The sequence below is a fragment of the Bidens hawaiensis genome, unplaced genomic scaffold, assembly GCF_021521415.1.
Source record: "Bidens hawaiensis isolate Kalapana, Puna unplaced genomic scaffold, B.hawaiensis_p1.1 tig00054079_1, whole genome shotgun sequence".
In the NCBI taxonomy this organism is placed as follows: domain Eukaryota; kingdom Viridiplantae; phylum Streptophyta; class Magnoliopsida; order Asterales; family Asteraceae; genus Bidens; species Bidens hawaiensis.
Window position 1 is genome coordinate 68,454 of NW_027499745.1, and position 21,386 is coordinate 89,839.

The 21,386-nt window shown below is 35.8% G+C and overlaps 1 protein-coding gene and 1 pseudogene across 1 annotated transcript; both read right to left on the bottom strand.

Moving 5' to 3' along the window:
- Positions 1-1,646: 1,646 nt before the first annotated feature.
- LOC143600427 (uncharacterized) lies at positions 1,647-10,526 on the bottom strand (annotated as a pseudogene).
- Positions 10,527-15,796: 5,270 nt separating this feature from the next.
- On the bottom strand, positions 15,797-19,771 carry LOC143600426 (uncharacterized). The gene is made up of 6 exons (XM_077078123.1): positions 19,599-19,771; positions 18,704-18,850; positions 18,558-18,616; positions 16,939-18,475; positions 16,711-16,855; positions 15,797-16,553 (listed from the first exon to the last, which is right to left on the bottom strand). Exons 2-4 carry the CDS (start codon positions 18,840-18,842, stop codon positions 16,940-16,942), a joined length of 1,734 nt encoding a protein of 577 aa, XP_076934238.1. The 5' UTR covers positions 18,843-18,850; positions 19,599-19,771; the 3' UTR covers positions 15,797-16,553; positions 16,711-16,855; position 16,939.
- Between the last annotated feature and the right edge of the window lie 1,615 nt (positions 19,772-21,386).

Below are 21,386 nucleotides of genomic sequence, written 5' to 3' on the forward strand. Positions count from 1 at the left end.
AGCCCGGCCGAACTCACTACAAATGATTTTTTTTTTTTGATGAATTGATGGATTCGTTAGATTAAGGATGTAGTTTATTTATATATCCATAAATGATGAGAAACGTGTTATTATTGAAGACTTGGAAAATCAGTTCGGCCATTTGTATTCACAAATATGTATTCTTGGTCCCCCGGACCCTTCTGTACATTTCACACAATTTGTTTTGTTGTTTTGTTTATGTTTACATTTATAAATTTATAATAAATATAAATTGATATGGATTGCAATGCTTCCAAGTTCCCATATTTTTTTTGTGTTTAAATTTATAATAAATATGAATTGGGATGGAATATGCTTTCAAACAGGCATTAGCATTTTTTAAAATTTTCACACATAGTCTAATGTATTAATTAAATTTTGACTATTTTCAAACATGCGTCCTAGTGTCCTACGGTTTGTATGAAATGAAAGTTTGTGAACAAATTATGTTTTAAAACTTATATTATGATTCTTTAAACTTAGTATCTTAGTATTAGCTCATATATTAATAAGAGTATATAGCTCAGAAGAACATTTATTATTGTGATTGATAATATGATGTTAAAAGAATTTATGAAGATAATCCATGGATCATGCTTTTTAAACAGTCTTGGTTTCTTCAACTGAAATTTTTTAAAAGTAAATTAACTTGGTTTCATTTGCTTTGGCATAACGAAACTCGGGTATATAATATACCAAATGATTTTCATAGTTCCGATCAAAACAATTTATTTTCAACTATACACGTTATATGATATATACATGATTTATTGTAAGTATAAATGTTATATGATAATTTTTTAGTGTTATTCGTATGTGAGAACCCCAATTACCCACCTTAAAATTAGTGCTAAGCCCCTCTGTTGTCCATATAAAAAAAATCTCTGGGTTCATCACCGGCAGGTATGCTCGATACATGACTGATTTTTAGGCCGGGTATGAGGTTGTGATTATCTAAACTCGTACAAAACCCGTAATCCCTAGGAAGAATAGAGAGAAACTTTTACATAATTATAATAATTAATAATAATGAAGGGGGAAATTCTAATGTAAATGCTCGACAAATATAGTTATAATTGTATTGACATGTACAATCTCGAAACATTTTTTTAGAGCATTGACTTTATTGTGTTTAGGCTATCGCACTCCTCAAATTTGGAGAGCCCCGTTGTCCCACTTTGGCCAGACTATGTTGCTTTAACTGGGTCCACGCTGGATTCAGAATTTGACTCGGGCGTTCCCCGGATACCACTTGACAATCATTGTGCCGTCATAAGAGCATAACTCTCTAGCATAACACATGGTGGGACGAAAACCTGGGCGGACTCAGGATTCGAACTAACAAACATGCACAAGGCCCGACAAACGTGCAAAAGGACCATCACAAATCCTTGTTGTCAATATCCACCAAAGTAAAGCCGGCAACAATTGAATCAGAACCGTAGATCTAGAGAACAAAGAAAGCTCGTAACAATATTGAATCAGAACTGTAGATCTTCGTGAAGTAATTATAATTGTCAAATATGTATACCAATAAATAACGAAACATATTGTACATGTTCTGCTGCACACATAGCATTTGTAGGGGATTAAAAGTCGTAGTACTAAACACGACATGATTATACACACCATATAAACACCAAGTAACAAATGTCTTACAAATATAAAATCTTGACAGCATTAGTAAAAGGAAAAATACGCTATGGTGATATAGATGTAAATTACTTGATCTATATAGCTTTTCTTCCTCTCTTCATCTTGTTAATTCTTACCATGACTACAACGTGTATCTTGTCCATGGTCTTCTCAGAAAACACGAAAAGCTTATGTCTCCATTGTTTCTTCCACACCAAAACTGTAACGACACCCCAAAACCCTGTCGCAAAACCACACATTAAGTCTACATAAAACCATACCTTGTTCGGCTCATCAGCTGCTTTATACTTGTTCTTGGACGTTGTGGTTGGGTCTTCAGGATCAGAGCAATTCTTAGGCAATGGAGTCCCACATAGATATTTATTTCCGGCATATATTGATGGATCGAGAAGGGTTTGCAGTTGATTTCCTGTTGGAATTCTTCCAGACAAGTTGTTGTTTGACAAATTCAAATGGCTCAAAAGATACAAAGATGCAATGCTTGGAGGGATCAACCCGCTCAACTCGTTTCTTGAAAAATCGAGTGACGTTAACGCTTTCATGTTTCCAATGTCTTCTGGAATGCCTCCAGTAAGATGATTATTGGAAATATTCAGACCCATGAGTGCACCAAGTGCAGTTAACTCTGCAGGTAATTCTCCGACAAGTTTATTGCTTGACAGGTCCATGTTAATAACAAACTGCCATGTTTTCGTGTATTCAAGAGAACTGCCTTTCATTTCCTGAACCACTACCTCCTCTGTGTCAGAAAATGTCAGCGGCACATGTTCATTATAATAAACCATGCCTTGTAATCGCCCTAGACAATGAGGGACGGTTCCTGTTAACTTGTGTGCAACATCCAAAATTCGAACATTTTCATTCGAGCACAACGATTGAGGAATTTCTCCCGTGAAGTTATTTTTGCGTAGCCTAAAAACACGCAACGATTTAAGTTTCTCTCCGATCCATTTTGGTATTTCTCCACATAATGCATTATCACCCAAATCTAAAACCATTAACTCGCTTAAATTCCAGAAATCTTGAGGAAGCTCACCATTAAAGTTATTGTCATTCAAGTGTAACGTTCCCAGTGATGAAAGATTCATGATAAAACTTGGAATGACGCCACTCAGCCCATTTGAGCTTAGCATCATGACATACAAGTTTCGCAGATTCTTAAGACGGTTGGGAATTTTCCCAGTTAACTTATTTTTTGAAAGATTAAGTTCATATAAATGTTTCCACTTGCACAATGACCTTGGAATTGACCCATTAAAAACGTTATTGTTCAGAGATAATAACAGGTAACTTATACCACGTTCAGTTCCCTCACTAGGAAGGTTGGTAATGCGTCCACTCAGGTTGTTGTGAGAAAGATTTATGAACTGAATAATGGGCATTTTTCGCAACCATGTGGGCAGAGGTCCCGAAATGTAAGCATTAGACAAGTCTAAAATAGTAAGTTTCCTCTGATTTCGAAGCCACCGTGGAAATCTGTTTGCAATCTTGCAATAACTGAGATTTATAGCTATCAACTGGAAAGGAGGCAGCCACTCACATGAAATATTAAATGTCAACTTACTATTAGAAGCTACAATCAAGAACTTCAACATTGAAAGGTTATTAAAATGAGCTTCAGAAACCACTCCTTCCAAAGAATTGTTAGACACATCAAAATCTTGGAGTTTAGTGAGTTGCCCAATCGAAACAGGTATAGTCCCCACTTAAGAAATTTGAAGACACTGAAAATGACTCTAATGAAACAAGTCTTCCAATAGATGTTGGGATGGGGCCTGTTAGCTTGTTTTTCTCTAAAGACAAATATGTTAAAGATGCTAACCTTCCCCATGATTCTGGAATTGAACCATTGAGGTCATTGAAAGAAAGGTCAAGTTCTGTAAGATTCCCTTGGAATGTCGGAACGGGACCTGTTAACTTATTATGAGCTAGATATAATGTTTGTAATGATCTCAATCTTCCCAACGCATCTGGAATGATGCCCGTTAATTGGTTATAAGATAGATCTAAGTGTCTTAAATTGGTCATTCTTCCCAGGGATTCCGGAACTGTACCATTTAAACTTAATCTTAAGAACAATATTTCAAAAGCATATTGGGCACATTCTGTTACGTTTGTTGTTGTTTGGTCAGTCAGTTCCATATTAAACGCGTTGTCTGTTAAACTCACTTGTTTCAGATGACACTGTCTCCATATTCCCACATCCTCAAACTTTTCAAATTTATTACTAGAAAGGTCAAGCTCTAGAAGGTTAGGCATAATAGGAAACGATGAGTTCAAAGAGCTAGCAGAAAGGTCAAGGACTCGTAGGGAAGTAATGTTTGTTAAAACGGACGGAAATCTACCTGGGAAGAAGTTGTGGCTCAGATCCAAATGTTGGATGTTTGAAAGTGTGGTGAAATTAATATGAGAATGAGATAGATGTGTCTCTTCTAGGTTACAGTTTGACAAATGGAGCTCTAATAAAGAAGGGACCATGTTGATCAAGTTCGCAAAGTTCCATGTCATGCTAAGATTAAACAATGAAAGATCTAGGAATTCTAGAGATGACATGTTTTGAAGAAAGTGAGGGAGTACACCTTTGAAGGAATTGCCCTAAGATCAACGTATTTGATGTTGGAAATTGTTGTGCTTGAATTACGAAGCGAGCCAAGATCGACATCTGAAAGACTACATGTTGACAAACTTAACACTTTTAATGAAGGGATCATGTAGATCACCATATCAAGGTTTTTTGCGCCATTAAGATTCACATAACTCAAGTCGAGATGCTCGAGTGACGTAAGGCCTTTAATCCACTCCATATCACGTGCCATCAGTTGCTCTTGGTGATATTGGTGATGCTGGTTTGAACTAAGATCAAGAATCTTTAAATTAGAAAGATTTCCAATGTGATGAGGAATAATACCAGAAAACTGTGCATATGAGAGATTGAGGTAAGTCAATTGTTTCAAGGATCCAATGAACTCAGGGATCGAGCTTCCTCGAAAACCATTCCTGCTCAAGTCCAAGTATTTTAGATGCCTTAACTCTTCTAAAGAAGTGCTCACCTCATTACTAAACAAGGGCGCGTAATAATCTAAAAGCTCAGCTCCGATAAAAAGACTTTCAACATTGCCAGTGACACCATCACACATGACTCTTTCCCAGCGGCAACAATCATTGCCAGCCCATGATGACAAGACATCATAATCATCTATTACACTGTGCTTGAACTTGAGAAGAGCCAATCGCTCATGCTCAAAGCAAGCGGCTGTGATATTTCTACTTCGCGCACCCACACTGGTCTTTGTAATTGCAACTAAGACCATAGTTAAAAAAATGAAATGAAGCCCCAAACCCCAGTGATTCCACATTATTAAACCCCACAACTTTGTTTAAGCTATGTGAAGTGTTACAAGGATATAGAAACATTTTGCCATGGAAGACTTGGAAGTCAATGCTTCAATTTGTGTCCACAAACACATATTGTCAGGGCCTCTTCTGGTTTGTATTTTCCTTCACACAAAGACTTTGAAAAATTCAACAAAGTCCGCTGGATATATTAAAGAACATGAATTGACATATATACAATATATCTCCAAACATTTAAATTTAATATATAATTTCTGAATCATTTATAAAACTTTTTAAAACTACTTAAAAGCCATTTAACTATTAGATGATAAATTAAACTTAGTATTATACTTATGTTATATTGTTATTATGTTATTAGTGTTATTATTAGATAGATAGATAGATAGAATATGGCGGCTGGCTGTATAACCGTTATAAACGGTTAACCGCCATTTTGCTTGTGTATAAATATGCCTATTGTACTAATGTATCATTCACCAAGATATTATTATCCAATAAGATATCCATTTCGTTTTGTGCATATTGATTATATGAACACACATATTTAAACACAATGAACACAAATACAACAATGATGTTAACAATTATTACGACTTCCGCTAACAAAGTGGTATCAGAGCCACGGTCGGAAATCGAAGCGAAAAGATCAAATTTACATGATCTTGGGAAGAAAATAATGAAGACGGTAAAACGCGGATACGAATACGGGCAAGAAATCAACAATGATCCCGATCGTATAACCCCGCGATTACGCGCGATTGCAAAATTGAGACAAGAAATTGCAATCATAGAATTGGAAAAGGAATTAATGATAATGGAACATTCCGACGGTGATACATCTGAATCCGGACGGATTGATGAATGTGATACGGATTATGATGATAAAAAGGACGATACGGATACGGAATCAATAGAGAAATTGGTGGGTTATCAACGACACCAGAAAAGAACATGCAGCGATGACGAAGAACAAAAAGATTATCAGGCACGGAATATTGCATGCCTAAAGAAATCAAGTGACCAACGCAACCGGTCACCGGCGATGATAAAGGAATCGAACGACAAGAATCGCGATGCTTTGTTCTTCAAAGAAGATACGGAAATTTATACAAGGGATAGACTACAACCAAATGAAAAAGAAACATTGCATCGACAGAAAAGAAAAAGAAAATTAGATTTTGTGACAAACTTTAGCGACAAAAGATTAAAGGCTATAGTGACGAAAGGAAGACAATTTGTGACAAAAAGGAAATTTAGTGATCCTGGTTAAGAAAATTTCCGGAAATCAAGAAGATCAAGAATCGACCAAGAAACAGTGGAACCACAAAGACATTTTTTGTTATCGAAAACCGGGGCATACAATTCATAATAGTCTTATCAAATTTAAGGATGAAGTTATCGCTTCTATATGGGATACAATGAATGTTTTTATTCAATGTGAGACCAAATATAAAGATGAAGGTTATAAGGTGGTCATCATTAAAATAAACACATGGGAAGAACAACAATGTCGAATACGAGGGTACTTAATCAAGATCTACAAACTTATGGAAAAGGATCATGCATCCATTATTTCAAGCAAAAGGTTGGATGGAAATCACACTACTGCAAGAAACAAAGTTTTTGAGGACTATGCAACATTTATGGATTAAGCCAAAAGGAGATAAGACTTAATTTCAAAGAAGCAAAGAAGCCCCCTATATGAAGCATAAAAGGAATCTGCAAAAGACTAACGAAGATAGTTTAATTAAGGGGATAGTATTAGATGATAAATTAAACTTAGTATTATACTTATGTTATATTGTTATTATGTTATTATTGTTATTATTAGATAGATAGATAGATAGATAGATAGATAGAATATGGCGGCTGGCTGTATAACCATTATAAACGGTTAACCGCCATTTTGCTTGTGTATAAATATGTCTATTGTACTAATGTATCATTCACCAAGTTATTATTATCCAATAAGATATCCATTTCGTTTTGTGCATACTGATTATATGAACACACATATTCAAACACAATGAACACAAATACGACAATGATGTTGACAATGATTACGACTTCCGCTAACATTAACTAATTATAGAACCCCAATAATCAATTAGCCCAAATCTAGAACTAGAATACATGGGAATTCAACTAACTCTGGCCTGAAATCTGGACATGACCCTACCCGCTTCCCCTTTCTTTGATGTTCAAGTCGCACAGCGTGATACATAAAAAAGCACGATGATGTGAGGTCGTTTTTTAGGAAATAAAAACCTGAAACCGAGATGCATGCATTGTATATTATTAAGTAAAAATATATAATAACAGCAAGGAACATTACTCGAATTTAGATTTTTTAAATTCGTTTTTCGTATCATGAATTCCACAGAGGTTCAACGGGGTTCCGCATAGGTCCTTGTTCCCAGCATATATTGATGGATCTGTGAGGGTCTGCAATTGATTTCCTGTTGGAATTCGCCCCGATAAGTTGTTGTTTGACAAATTCAAATGGCTCAAGAAAGTCAAAGCTGCAATGCTTGAAGGGATCGACCCGTTCAAGTTGTTTCTTGAGAGATCGAGAGAATTTAACGCTGCCATGTTTCCAATGTTGTCTGGAATGCCTCCGCTAAGATGATTGTTGGACAAATTGAGACCCACCAATTCCTGAAGTGCAGTTAACTCTACAGGTATTTCTCCAACAAGTTTATTGCTTGAGAGGTCCCTGTTAATGACAAATTGCAATGTTTTCGTAAATTCACGAGGAACACCATTCAATGCTTGAATCAACGTCAATTCAGATTCATAAGGTCCATAAATATCAAGAGAGTGAGCCTTGACAAACAATTCTCCTGGACAATGAGGGATGGTTCCTGTGAAGTTGTGTGCAACATCAAAAATTTGAAGCTTCAAGTTTTTGCACAAAGATCGAGGAATTCCTCCGGTGAAGTTGTTTTTGTGTAACCTAAAAACCACCAATGATGAAACATGTTCTCCAATCCGTTCTGGTATTGTTCCAGAGAACGCATTGTCACCCAAGTCTAAGATGCCTAACTGATCTAAATTACTTAATTCTGTCGGAAGTTCGCCACTAAAGTTATTGTCGTTCAAGTTTAGCAATACCAATTGATAAATTTCCCCTATAAAACTTGGAATGCCTCCACTCAGCTCATTTGAGCTTAACATGATGACAAGCAAGCTTTTCATATTCTGAAGACAGTTTGGAATTTTTCCCGTTAACCTATTCCTAGAAAGATTAAGATATTCCAAATCCGTCCTTTTGCACAGTGACGTTGGAATTGACTCGTTGAAAAGGTTGTTTTGCAAAAATAAAGCCGTAAGTTCTTCACCATAATAAGTTCCACCAATGGGAAGATTGGTCAAAGGTCCGCTGAGGCGGTTGTGAGAGAGATTTATGAAAGGAATGATAGGCATCTTTCGCAACCATGTGGGAAGAGGTCCTGAAATGGATGCATTAGACAACACTAAGCTAATAACTTTTCTCTGATTTCGAAGCCACTGCGGAAATTCGTTTGTGATCTTGCAAGAAGTGAGATCAATGGTGACCAATTGGAATGGGGGCAGCCACTCACGTGAAACATTGAATGCTAACTTAGTGTTATAAGCTGCATTCAAGTACTCCAACATTGAAAGGTTAGCAAAATGGGCTTCAAAAACTACTCCGTCCTAAGAATTGTGAGAGACATCAAGAGAACGAAGTTTAGAGAGTTGCCCAATTGAAATCGGAAGAGGCCCACTTAAGAAGTTTGAAGACGTTGAAAATGATTGTAATGAAATAAGTCTTCCAATAGACGTTGGGATGGGGGCCGTTAACTCATTGTTTTCTACAGACAACGATGCTAAAGTTGCTAATCTTCCAAATGATTCTGGAATTTTTTTTTTGTCATAACGAAGTTTTATATAATTTACTATAAAACGATTACAATAAAGTGGCAGGCAAACGGGCAACAAGCTGCGCCGCAACCCCCTTTTGAATAGCAAAGCCAATCCTGCTAAAAACGAAGCTTTGGGACCTAGAAGCTGAAGAGGTTCCGTGTACGACGCGCTGAACCCTACTCAAAAATTTCACAGCCTCTGAAGCCAGAAAACCAAATGTATCAAAGGCAAATGGTAGAAAGACATGTTGATTATCTAAACAAGTTTTCTCGTGTTTAACAACTTTGCCCGATTCAGCCTTCAACGCAGCCTGACCCACAACAAACCCACGGTCCCTGAGCCTAACAAGAGGAGACACTCCTGTAAGATCCACACAGGCGTGTTTCCCCCCTGCCCACCCGAACACAAGAATATCAGCTGATCGTAAAGTAGACCTCCCTTCAAGAGGATCCGTGAGAAAGTTAACAGGGGCCTCCTTTTGTAGCAGAAATCCCTGCCCGTTTAAGAACATCACACAGAACATCCCTAACCAGATCATGTCTGTATTTAAAGCCAGGCAATTCTTTGCAATGCACCGCATGGTCACCAAAAGAATCCAAACAGACCTTGCGACAAATTGGCAAGGTTCATCCGTCGGGAACATAGGGATCATTAACCGGTACTTAAGGATAGCCCGATACTCCAAACCCGACATACATTGGCCTAATCCTTCAATGGGGATGGCCGTTAGAAAATCCTGAGACCGAGGAGCCCGAAGGCATTCAAACACCGCCTTTTGGCGAGGGGATAGATCAAACTTCACTTCTAAACTCTTGACGATTCCACTAAATAAGGCACTCGCCACAACATGTTGGGCTTTAGGGGGGGGCGGTGTCCTTATTAGAGAACCCGCTAAGATCAAAATCTGAAAGTGAAGTACGTAAACGATCCATCGCACACCCATAATCAGAGTCCAACCCATAAATATCACAACCCCGAAGAATATGGTCTTGCAAACACCACGACTGTGCTCTCGAAGCCACAAAAGCATATGTAGATACATCCTCGGCCGAACAGAGACCCAACCCCCCATAACGGATCGGAAGTGATGCCAACCTCCATTGGAGATCCCCAAAGAACGGACCTCCACAAACCACGATGTCCTCAATCGCCCTTCGAAGACCATTGTCAAATATTGAACCGTTTAGGTGATTATAAGAAATATCAAGCTCCCTAAGCTTTCCATTGAATGTCGGAATGGGACCTGTTAACTCGTTATGAGAAAGATCTAATACTTGTAACAATCTTAATCTTCCTAAGGATTCTGGAATTGAACCCTCAAGGTGATTAAAAGAAAGATCAAGTTGTGTAAGCTTCCCGGTAAATACCGGAATTGAGCCCATTAACTGGTTATTAGATAGATCTAAGTGTTGGATGTTAGAAAGGGTGGTGAAATTGTGAGGAGCATGAGATAGATGTGTCCCTGTGAGGCTACATTTTTTCAAACGGAGCTCTAATAAAGACGGAATTGTGTAAAGCACAAGGTCAAGACTTTTTGCACCGCTAAGGTTTGCGTAACTCAAATCAAGATATTCGAGTCACGAAAGGCTAGAAATCCAAGTCATATCATCTGCGATTAGTCCTTGGGAATATTAGTCTGCACTGAGATCAAGAACCTTTAAATTGGAAAGATTTCCAATGTGATGAGGAATAATATCATAAAAATATGAACATGAGAGATTAAGGTAAGTAAGTTGCTTCAAAGAACCAATGAACTCAGGGATCGACCCGCCAAAAGCATTATTACTCAAGTCCAAGTATTTTAGATGGCTCAGCTCTTTATGGTATTTGGATTTAAAAGCGGAAGAATAATCATTACCTCTGAGATGAAGGCTTTCAACATTTCCAGTGACACCATCACACGTGACTTTTTGCCAGCGGCAACAGTCCTCTCCAACCCATGATGACAACATACCCTGGCCATCTGTGACACTGTGTTTGAACTTGAGAAGAGCGAGTCGCTCATACTCAAAGCAACCCGTCGTGGTATTTGTGGTTGCAACCAAAAAGATAGTTACAAAAATGAAATGGAGCTCCAAACCCCACCGATTTCCCATTATTTAAACCCCACTAAAAAGGAGAAATATAATTATAAAGGTGAGATTAACAAAACTAGTTCAATTATAGATACAGAAATGAACATGAACTTAATCAATGCCACGAAAGACTTAGAAGTCAATACGTCAATTGGCATCCATAAATACATAATATTTTCATTTGAAGAAGTCACGTATACAGAAACTTTATTAATGCTATGGTCCTCCTGTGTTTTTTTTTTCTTCACGGAAAGGCTTTGAACAAAGTTCCCTGGAAATTTCCATTTATAGAATATCTATTTTTTTTAACGGCCAACAAATAAGCACAGCTACCTAGGGTGGTGATCCAATGGCAAGAGGCAACCCTATATGCTCGTGATTGCAAACAGAGGCTAGCCCACCATCTCCAGCTCAGGGCCGGCTCTGAGAAAGCAAAAAAAAAAAAAAAAAAATTGGGCCGAAGGCGAAAATTTTTTTTTTTTCCTTTAAGTAAAAAGAGTTTTTTTTTGGGTTTAAACAATTTAATTTTTATATGGGTTTACTTGGTTATAATTGGGTTGTGTAAAAAACTTATATATAAAAATAAAATTAAACATGCCTCAAATGATAGTAGAACTCATAACCTTTGGGTTGGGAGTAATACTCTTTTACCACTAGACTAAGCTTGTGGTTATGTAATTGAGTTTAAACAATAAATTTACATATAATTTTAATAAAAATACATATAATTTAAAAAAAAGTCGGGCCTAAAGGGTGTCTGACATGTGGCCGTCGACTACCCGGTCACACCTTATGGCCAACCCTGCTCCAGCTCCGGAAACCTACTGGCCGAAGGTCCACTATGGTAAACCCGGTTATGATCGGATTCAAACTTACATGCGGTTTCCAACCTAAATCTTTATTTCTCCTCAAATGGCAGTTGAGCTAAAGCTCATTAGCATGTCGTATATAGAAAATAAATGACTTGATAAGAAATACAATGCTTTCCATAAAAGCACTAGTATTTTTTGAAATTTCATAGAGTTTAAAATGTTCAAATGAATTTAAATTTTTCTTTCATACTTCTTAAATTAAGTCTATTTCTTTAGAGTGTTCAGTAACGACTTTAGCATTCACCATAGGATTTGTGAAAATAAAGTTTGATATTATTTACAAACATGATTAAGTTAACTTCAAAGAGAACTTGAACATTATGACTAAGTGAGTTTTGCCAACATTCTTCTAATAACATGGCTAATGTATGTGTACTTGGTCAATGGTCACAAGTCTTGAAACTAGGGGTCACTACAACAAATTTTGTCTGATATGACGATAGTTTTATGCCCTATAGCGACGAAAGTCGTAGCCATACCCTTTAGTGACGACAAGTGGTTGCAACCCTTGTCGTCGCCTAGGTGATGTCGCTATAAGTCTAGAATTCGTCGTTGCTAAAGAGTACACCTATTGCAACGACTTGTCATTTCTATAGGTTTTCGTCGATAACAATTTTGAGGAATAAAAATAAATATTTAATACAATTTATATTTACGTGTTGCAATGATTAGTCATCGCTATAGGGTTTTCAATTTGTATATTTTTTATTGGAAAATTGGATTCTAATCATCCAAACTAATGTATTAGCCAATAATGATCCAATCTAACAATGTGACCGGTGATAATCCCAACTTTCAGTTTTGTTACCAATAACAATCCCAGTTAAACAATTTTCAATCATTCAATAGGGTTCGATTTGATTAAATGTACTAGTATTCTTGTAACTTAGGATATCAAAAAAAATCCTATATATTGAATATAACTGAGTTTAAAAAAAATGTACCCTTGGTTGCTGAGAAAAAACAAATAAACACATCTAAGAAAACCATAAAAACGAGTTCACTAACTTGTTTCATTGTAATTGTAATAATAATATCATTTGCAACTGTTATTTATTTATAAAAACTGAAAATGAACATAACATCATGTTTGTCAGTTTGTGCGTCAACGTGGCCCGGCCCATTTTCATTCATGTTAACAGTGGCTCATTTCAACCTGAAGTCCATTTGTTAGCCCAGCCCACTTCACTGATCCTCCCAAGCCCCCACCTCTACTATTCATTGTTTGAAAAAACTTAAGTGCACTCAATAATCAATATTATTATTATTTTGAATTTTGTCACAAGATTTGTTTTCTATATATTTTTAGTCCTTTCACTGCATACTATTTTGGCTCTTTCCAAATCCCAAATTACATGTAAGATACCAGGAATATTTTCTGATGTTTGCTAGCTTTTTACTCAATGCTCATCATCACTAGTAATCAGTTACTACACTTTATGGAAGAATCTTTTACCTTTGCTTTCCTTGTGATTTGAAATTGTAATTTTTCAACTTTGGCACTTTCTGTTTGATCTTTTTGCCTTTTGGGGTGAATATATTTTTTTTATTAAAAGGTTAAAGTTTATAGTTTCATTGGTTTAAAGCTTAAACAATCACATTTGTAGGATGAATTATTATTATTATTATTATTATTATTATTATTTTGAACGGCCATTTGGACCGTTGACGAACCGTTGATCCACCCAGTCATTTTCGTTCCCCGAGTAACCTCATGGCCCAACCTAAAACCTCAAAAACATGTTACTACTTTTTATAATTTTTATAGTTTGTTGCTATTTTGCACACTTATATTAAGACTTTGTTTCATTTAGAACATTTATCAAATCATAATGTTATGTTATTCAAATTGTTAGTTTAGCATTCATAAAGAAAAATAGTTCTTTATATTATATATGTTAATAAAAATTTTAGATTTAACATTCATAATGAAGAATAACTCTTTATCTATCATATGCTTAGGACATGATATATATATACTTTCATTTAGGATTATTTGTTGTTTCAATTTGCTAGTGTGTGTTTTCTTAGAAGTTTAAAATGAAATTATGGAGTTATTAATTAATGCTTAACAAGGAAGAAAGACACTCACAATTAATATGAAAACAATATAGTCACCACCACTTAGCCAAATCAAGATAAAAAAGTGACCCCTCAATGGACAAAATAGAGTATGCATTGCAATTTTTAATAAGGAAGAAGGTTGTTTGATTTGGATGTGTAATGATGTACTTAGATCTTGACATCTTAATATAAGAGTATTTTGAAATCATTTTAGTAACTTGTTTGGTATTCTTTACATATGGCTATTATCTAAGATAACAACCCCTAATTAATATAGTAGGGTCTCACTATTTTGATAATTTCATTTTGATTGTGATTGGGAACCAATATTATTAAAAAATGGTATTAATTATGAAGTAATTCATTGTACATAATAGACTAATAGTTGTCGGTGGATAGACGAGTTGTGGTTTGTAGTCGTTTAAGTGAGTTAAGGTCATTATAGCAGAAACTTCAATCCCAAGATCTTTTATGTTACAAAGTGGGACTAGAGTATCCGTCAAACAACTTTCTTTAAGGTAGAGTCGAATCACCGTCATTACAGCAAGACTCCACCTTAAAGAAAGACGTAAACCCAAAAAGATGTATTTTTTTTAAAATAACAAAATAAATATAGGGTCTTATTGAAGTCTTGTGACACCTATCTAACATATAACGTGACTTGGGAGGACCATAGTTGAATAAAAGCCACATGGAACAACCACCCATCTCTCTCTCATAACCATTAGCATATGATAATGTTTTTTGTGTGAACCATGAATACCTATTTCCTTCAAATAATATTTTACATAATTTAATGGTATTGATATGGTGTTTAATCATTTAACATATTAATCAGCAACTTGTAGAAAAGTCTAGGTATTGTCCCATATATGGCACACAAGATCACAACTAATGTAATCAAAAAGAAGATACTCAACCCTTGTGAAAAGAACAAGGCTAATCATGTAGTAGTATAATAAAATAAGTACCATTTTTGTAAACTAGCAAGACATTATAATAAGGCTGAGGGGTGTGGGGGGCTCTAACGGGGGCGCGAGTGGGGGCTCCAGCCAATAATATTGTGACGTGTGGCAGAGAGAGAAACTGGATAAGATGAGTGTTGGAGCCCCCGCTGGAGCCCCTGGCCCTGGTGTGGAGGGGCTCCAGCGGATTTTTTTTTTATTTTTTTATAAATATATTCAAAAAACGTATTATTAAAAAAACTCATAAATTATTAAAAAAAACACATTAATATCTAAAAATAAAAAAAAAATTAAAGTACTAAAAAAACATTATTCTTATTCTTCGGCTTGGTCTGGTGACGGTTGTATGTTGGATTGTTGAAAGCCGGATGTATGTTGGATTGTTGGATTGTTGGATTGTTAAAGTTAGGAGACGGTTGTATGTTGGATTGTTGAAAGCCGGATGTTTCTTGCGACCCCGAAAAAAACATCGATTGGTCTGGTGACGACCATAAATCGTCGTAGCTATAACCTGAATCTAGGTTTGGGTACCAATTTCCAGACATGTTTTTAAAAAAAAGTTTGGAAGATGGGTTGATTTTGGGTTTTTTTTTGAAGTTGTGGTAATTGTTTTATGTGATTTTGTGTGTGGTAATTGTTTTATGTGATATTGGGTTTATATATAGGAAGAATACTTTTTTTTTTATTAAATTAAAGAGCCCAACGGCTCATTTCTGTACTCCCAACGGCTCTTTCACGTCTCCCAAACGCCTACAGCTCCCGCGAACCACCTTGCGCCTGCTTTGAATTCCGTGCTCGCGCCCCTCTCGCGCCCCGGTGGTGTGGTGCTCGCGCCTGGGGGCGCGAGCGGAGGGGCTCTCGCGCCCCCGCTGAAGCCCCACACCCCTCAGCCTAATAGTGTTTAATTAATGGTACATAAATAATTATGTTATAAATCATTACTAGAAGCCAAAAAATAACACAAAAGCCTCATCAAACTCTACCAGTCAACTCCAACACACACTCTTGCACCAACTCCTCTAGCAACTTCCTCTCAATTTCCATTCTTGTATTAACAGTTTCCATTCTCAACCCCTCCACCCACCCCCTCCCCACCACCTCCTTCATCACCGCCACGCTGCCGCCACAGTCACAGTCCTCCCAATCACACACCTCCTCCCGCCATAACCATTCCTTCATCTGACCCCACACTCGGTCCTCCAACACCGTTGATGACATCGCCATATCAGCAGCATTGTTATGGGCCCCACTGTAGGGCCCACGGCCCGCGATGTCAATCAAAGCCTCGTTAACACAGTCGAACACGAGTTTTGATATCGCTTTCTGATGTCTTAGTTTGGTTTGACTAACTATGGGTTCCTTTTGACTTAGGATCATGTACTTGTCTCTTAACGACGGGTCTAACGGGTTTTCCGGTGAATGCCATTTGCCTAAACACGAGTTTGACCGAATTTGACTGAGACCCGCGACTGATAATAAGGCTTGAACATAGGATAAACATTCGCGCTCTTCTTCCTCGGGATTTAGAGGTGTGGATGAGGATTTACTGTAGTATGGTGTGGCTGACCCTGCAGAATCATCCCACGATAAAGTTCGGGATATGGATCCAATCGGGGGCGATTTATCAATCAAGTTGTATCTCATAGGCTCCATTCCTGTTATTACAACCAAATAAAAACAATAATTATGTCCCAACAATTGTTACTTAGTGCATGATGTAATTAATCATAGTTGTTATTTGTTTATAAAACTAGAAAAGTAGCTACGAACATGTTTTTTCACGTCTACAAGCGAGTAGTTTATAAAAATTACCATATTTATTCGGTCTGGAATTTTGAAGACAATTTGTCATGTGGTCATCTTCAAATTTTCGTTCCAAAACCGAAATAGGGCTCGGTTGATCCTGATTCGCAATGTGATTTCCAATAAAGTCGGGTTTCGTAAAAGAAAATCCCGCCTGTAATAAAGAGTTAAAAATCAACTCAAATCAAATTTAAGAACCTTAAATAAGTACATATAACTTAAGAAAAGAAGCAATACCTCAGGTAAAGTTATGCCTTTTTTTCAGACCAGAACATGATGCTTCTTCAATAACCACGTCACTAACGCATTGTGATCCTTCGATACCAGCATTTTTGGGGGGAAATCCAGTAGATTGAGGTACATCGTTAGATTGGTGAGACTTCTCTTTACTAGACTTCTTACTCTTGGAAAAAAACAAACTTGACACTCGCCCCTTGAAAGATGATGATTTCACAAGCTTCTCCTTCACAACATCTTTAGTATTATCATCTGCCTTGTCTTTCAAGGAACCAGAAACTTCTACACCAAGTCGGGCCGGAACAGATTTTGACCTCAAAAGGTTTCTAGAACCTTTATCAGCATCTTCACCTCTGTTCAAATCACTAGTTTCATGATTTTCCTCAGGTTTTACTGGTTTCTTCAGATCTGAAAGAGCAAGCATGTCACCTAATGTACTTGAGCTTCTTTGTATTTCTCTTTGTTCTGGAACATTCTTATTAGATATCATCGCCCATCTTTCAGAAAGTCGTTTCTTAGCTTCCCTACAAACAGATGACTCTGGAGAATAAGATGTACGGCTGGATGACGCGCCATAATGACTATCAAAACGGTTAATATAATCCCACGAGTGTCGAGAAACCGGTGAAACAGCTTCAGAATCACTAAGATTCCCTGCTGCATAATCAATCTCTGATTTACAATACGAACTATCATCGCCAATATAACCATTTGAAAAAACAGAAGACATTGGCGTTTCATCTCTTCTAATCCCACTTAAACTTTCAGAAATCTCATTTGTAATCTCTTCTTGATCCCCATTCAAAACATCATCATGTGACATCGAATTTGAAGGCGAGGAAGAAACTTTGATATTATTAGGTTTCAGTACCACAATGCGAGTTGGCTGGTTGTTAGGGGTATCATCAACTTTGCAACATTCGGGTGAATATAAAATATCAGAACCTTTTTTGTTCCAAACCTGTTTTTCATCATTCACCAGTTTAGACGGTTTAAGAATCGTGATCCTTCTAGATTCTGGTGGTGGTGGGACCGATTGCAAATTGTAAAGATTCTGTGAGAACAAAGAATTGGGTTCTTGAAGAAACTTGAGAAACATATCTTTATTGGAACTTAAAACTTCTAATGCATCTTGAAACTGTTTTGTTTGGCGAAGCTTTTCATCGGTTGATAAACGTTTTGCTTCCATGAATTTCTCACGAACAAGATCCATCTTTTGTTTTTCACGACATTTTCCCTTTTGTGGTGAATCATTGTGTTGTATTTCATAAACATCCTTGTATTCTCCATGTTCTTGTTGCAAAAACTCTAACGGTCCTGACTGGCACCTGCGTGAAGCGGAATCAAGCTGATGCTGATGCTGATGCTGATGCTGATGCTGATGTGGCAGAGCATCTAGGCCCATTAGTTTGGCAACCAAGTTAGACGGACTTTGCTTTGAGTCCTCTTCCTTTGACATTTCTTGTGCAATGAGCATCTTTATCGGTGTTCCATTTGACTTTCTACTTGATGGAGATTTTTTTAAGTCAGATGCAATCTACACACACCAACATTGAATCAGTATAAACTTAATACATTATACAAATTTTGTCAAAATTATCATAAACTAAAATAATTACCACTCTATCATCCATCTGATCATCAACTAGACTCGATTGCCTACTAGAGAATGAAGAACCTGCGCAGTTAAATAGCTTCATGTTCATAATAACAATCTCAATGAAAAGAGGATAAAATAAAGGTGAAAAGTTAGTAAAAAATTCACCATCATGATGCGGTTTGTCTGTAATGAGCTTGTTTCCTCCAACACTAGTATTCAAATCAAACAAGTTCACCATTCTTCCCAAACACCCTGAAACAGGTTTTTCAGGGCTCTGCTTTTTTCCATTTTGAATCCAACTCATTTTTACACCTGTAAACATCACATTCTACAGTTACAAATTACAAATTACAAACCACAAAATACAAGAAGAATACATGGCTTATGAAAGATCAAATCAATCAACAACAAGTAGGTTTAAAGTTTAAACTTTAAAGAATAAAATGATGTTAAATCATCAAGAATCTTAACAAGTATCTTGATTTCTTGATTTAGAAACATTTCACGTCCCAAATTAAGTTAAAAAAATAAATAAATAAAAACTTCAAAAACATCTACCTGGTGATAACATAATAAACATCAACTAAGAATATGATAGGATAATAGTCATAAGCAAGATAAAATAACAATGACAACACTTCAACACAGTACAAGATTCTTCCAGCATATTCAGTTACTCACATGAAACTTCACATCAAAAGCAGTCATCACTTAAAACTAGGGTTCCAAAAAAAATTAAAAAAAAATCAAAAAAATTCACAAAAATCAAAAAAAATCTAATTTTTTTTTAATAATTCAATTCACACATCCAAACAGACAAAACAGCATCATTAACAAATCAATTGAAACCAAAACACAAAAAGCCCTAATTTCAGTCCACTTTAACCAACCCTAAAACTTTACAATTAATCAATCAAATAATAAATCCGATAAAAGCTGCAATTACAGAGTCAAAACAAGAGAATCTGATTCTGTTATCACTTTTCACATTCAAAAGTAAAGAAGAGAGAGAAACTAGGGTTTAGAGTGAGAAACAATTGAACCGGTGAGATGAGTATACTTTAGAGTGAACCGGTGGCCGATTGGTGGCCGGAATATGGCATTCCGGTGCCGGAGATTGGTTGATTGGTGGTGTGATCCGTGGTTGTTGTTCAGATCAATAATGAGTTACGATTATATGAATGTATATTTATTTGCAGGTGAGAGGGAAATAATAATAATAATAATAATAATAACAATAATAATAATAATGGGAGTAATATATATATATATATATATATATATATATATATAATAAGAAATGAAAATTATATAAAAATATAAAGTAGGAAGTTGGAAATTGTAGTGAAGTCCTTGTGGTTTTTGGTTGTTTATGGAAACGGGTGTTAATGATATTGTGTTTTTCGATGTTTTTTGTTATGTCGCGGTTTTGATTTTTGGAGGTGTTTTGGTTTTTGGTAAAAGAAGATTGAGGGTTTGGTAATGTTGGTATGGTGTCGATGGCTCGAGGATCTACTTGGGTGGACGGGGACTAAGTTTAATAAGATTCTAAAAATTGATGGTTATGTAAAGATTTCTTTTTCGTGTTGTTATCAGGATTTAAATATGACTACATGGATTTTGATAGAAATTGGTCGATCTTTAACATTTATGAACAGATGGTCATTGGATTCGTAAATTTATGTTCATAAAGTAGTTTTATTATCATATAAAGTGATATCCAAAACTCGTATTTAAACGTTACTAACACGTTAAACTGTAAATTTAAATAAGGTAAGTTGTTTTTTAAAAACATTGTTTTATATTATAAATCATATGAATGGCATATAAATTTTAATGTTAATGTCGTGATAATATATAAAAATAATAATTTAAAAGAGACAAAAATATATTTTATGCAATTTAAACTGTTTTTTTTACTTTAGAGCTCTATAGGTTTTTTTTTAAATTGTTAGTATGACAGACAAATCCCTAAAGGAAATCTTATACACCAACTGCTTTCACCAGAGCTCGAATCATCTTACAGTAATCTCCCCAGTAAGCGGCATACACTGGTGAGAACAAAAATCGGACCTCCCTGGATGGAAAACTTTTAAAAAACCCCTGATCATCCGAGCTAGCTCGTGACAGCTGGAGCTCTACATTTTTACATCAGTAACTAAAATGGGTGAATATAATCATAAATTAATATCATTCAATTTTGTAATTTCTTTGTATGTATAAAAGGAGTAACATATATAGAACCGAAACGCATCAAATATCATAGAGCGTATGTAAAAAGTGAATAGAACTGTAAAATTCTTCTTACATTGAAGTTAGAAAGTAAAATTAAGATTTCATTAGTTTAAAACTTGTACATATTCAAGGGACCGTTAATGTAAAATAGTTTCAGTATTATTAGTTCTTGGTTTAGAACCGTTGAGAGCGGTGACGTTGACCCTCAAAAGCTTCATTAAAAATATTATTAAAAAATTAATATGGGATTAAAATTAAAAATAGTTCAAGAAAATTAAACCTTTTAACAAAAGGCACAATAAAAAGTTATATATGATTGTTTTAACCTTTTAACTATTCGTGTGACAATAATTTCAAACAACACTAAATAACGTTAGATGTCCTATTAATGTCAAATATAATTAGTCAACAGAACCCATGTGGTTACGTCAATTAATTTAATTAGAATTTGACGTAGAGATAATTTATTTTCTGTTTTACTGCATTTATTCTTAATTTTTTTTAGTTGTTTCACGCATATTTATAGGTATGCTTTTATGTTTGAAGTCATTACTCAAAATGTTAATAAGTTAATATATTTTTTACATTCTCTAAATTTTGTCATTTGTTTCAC

Bases quoted from the DNA above. Each gene is read 5' to 3' on its own strand.
- LOC143600426 (XM_077078123.1), bottom strand. From the start codon at position 18,842: ATGAGTTGGATTCAAAATGGAAAAAAGCAGAGCCCTGAAAAACCTGTT. The intron at 18,617-18,703 runs GTGAATTTTTTA...TTAACTGCGCAG, and splicing joins AGACAAACCGCATCATGATG to GTTCTTCATTCTCTAGTAGG. The intron at 18,476-18,557 runs GTAATTATTTTA...TGGTGTGTGTAG, and splicing joins ATCAGATGGATGATAGAGTG to ATTGCATCTGACTTAAAAAA.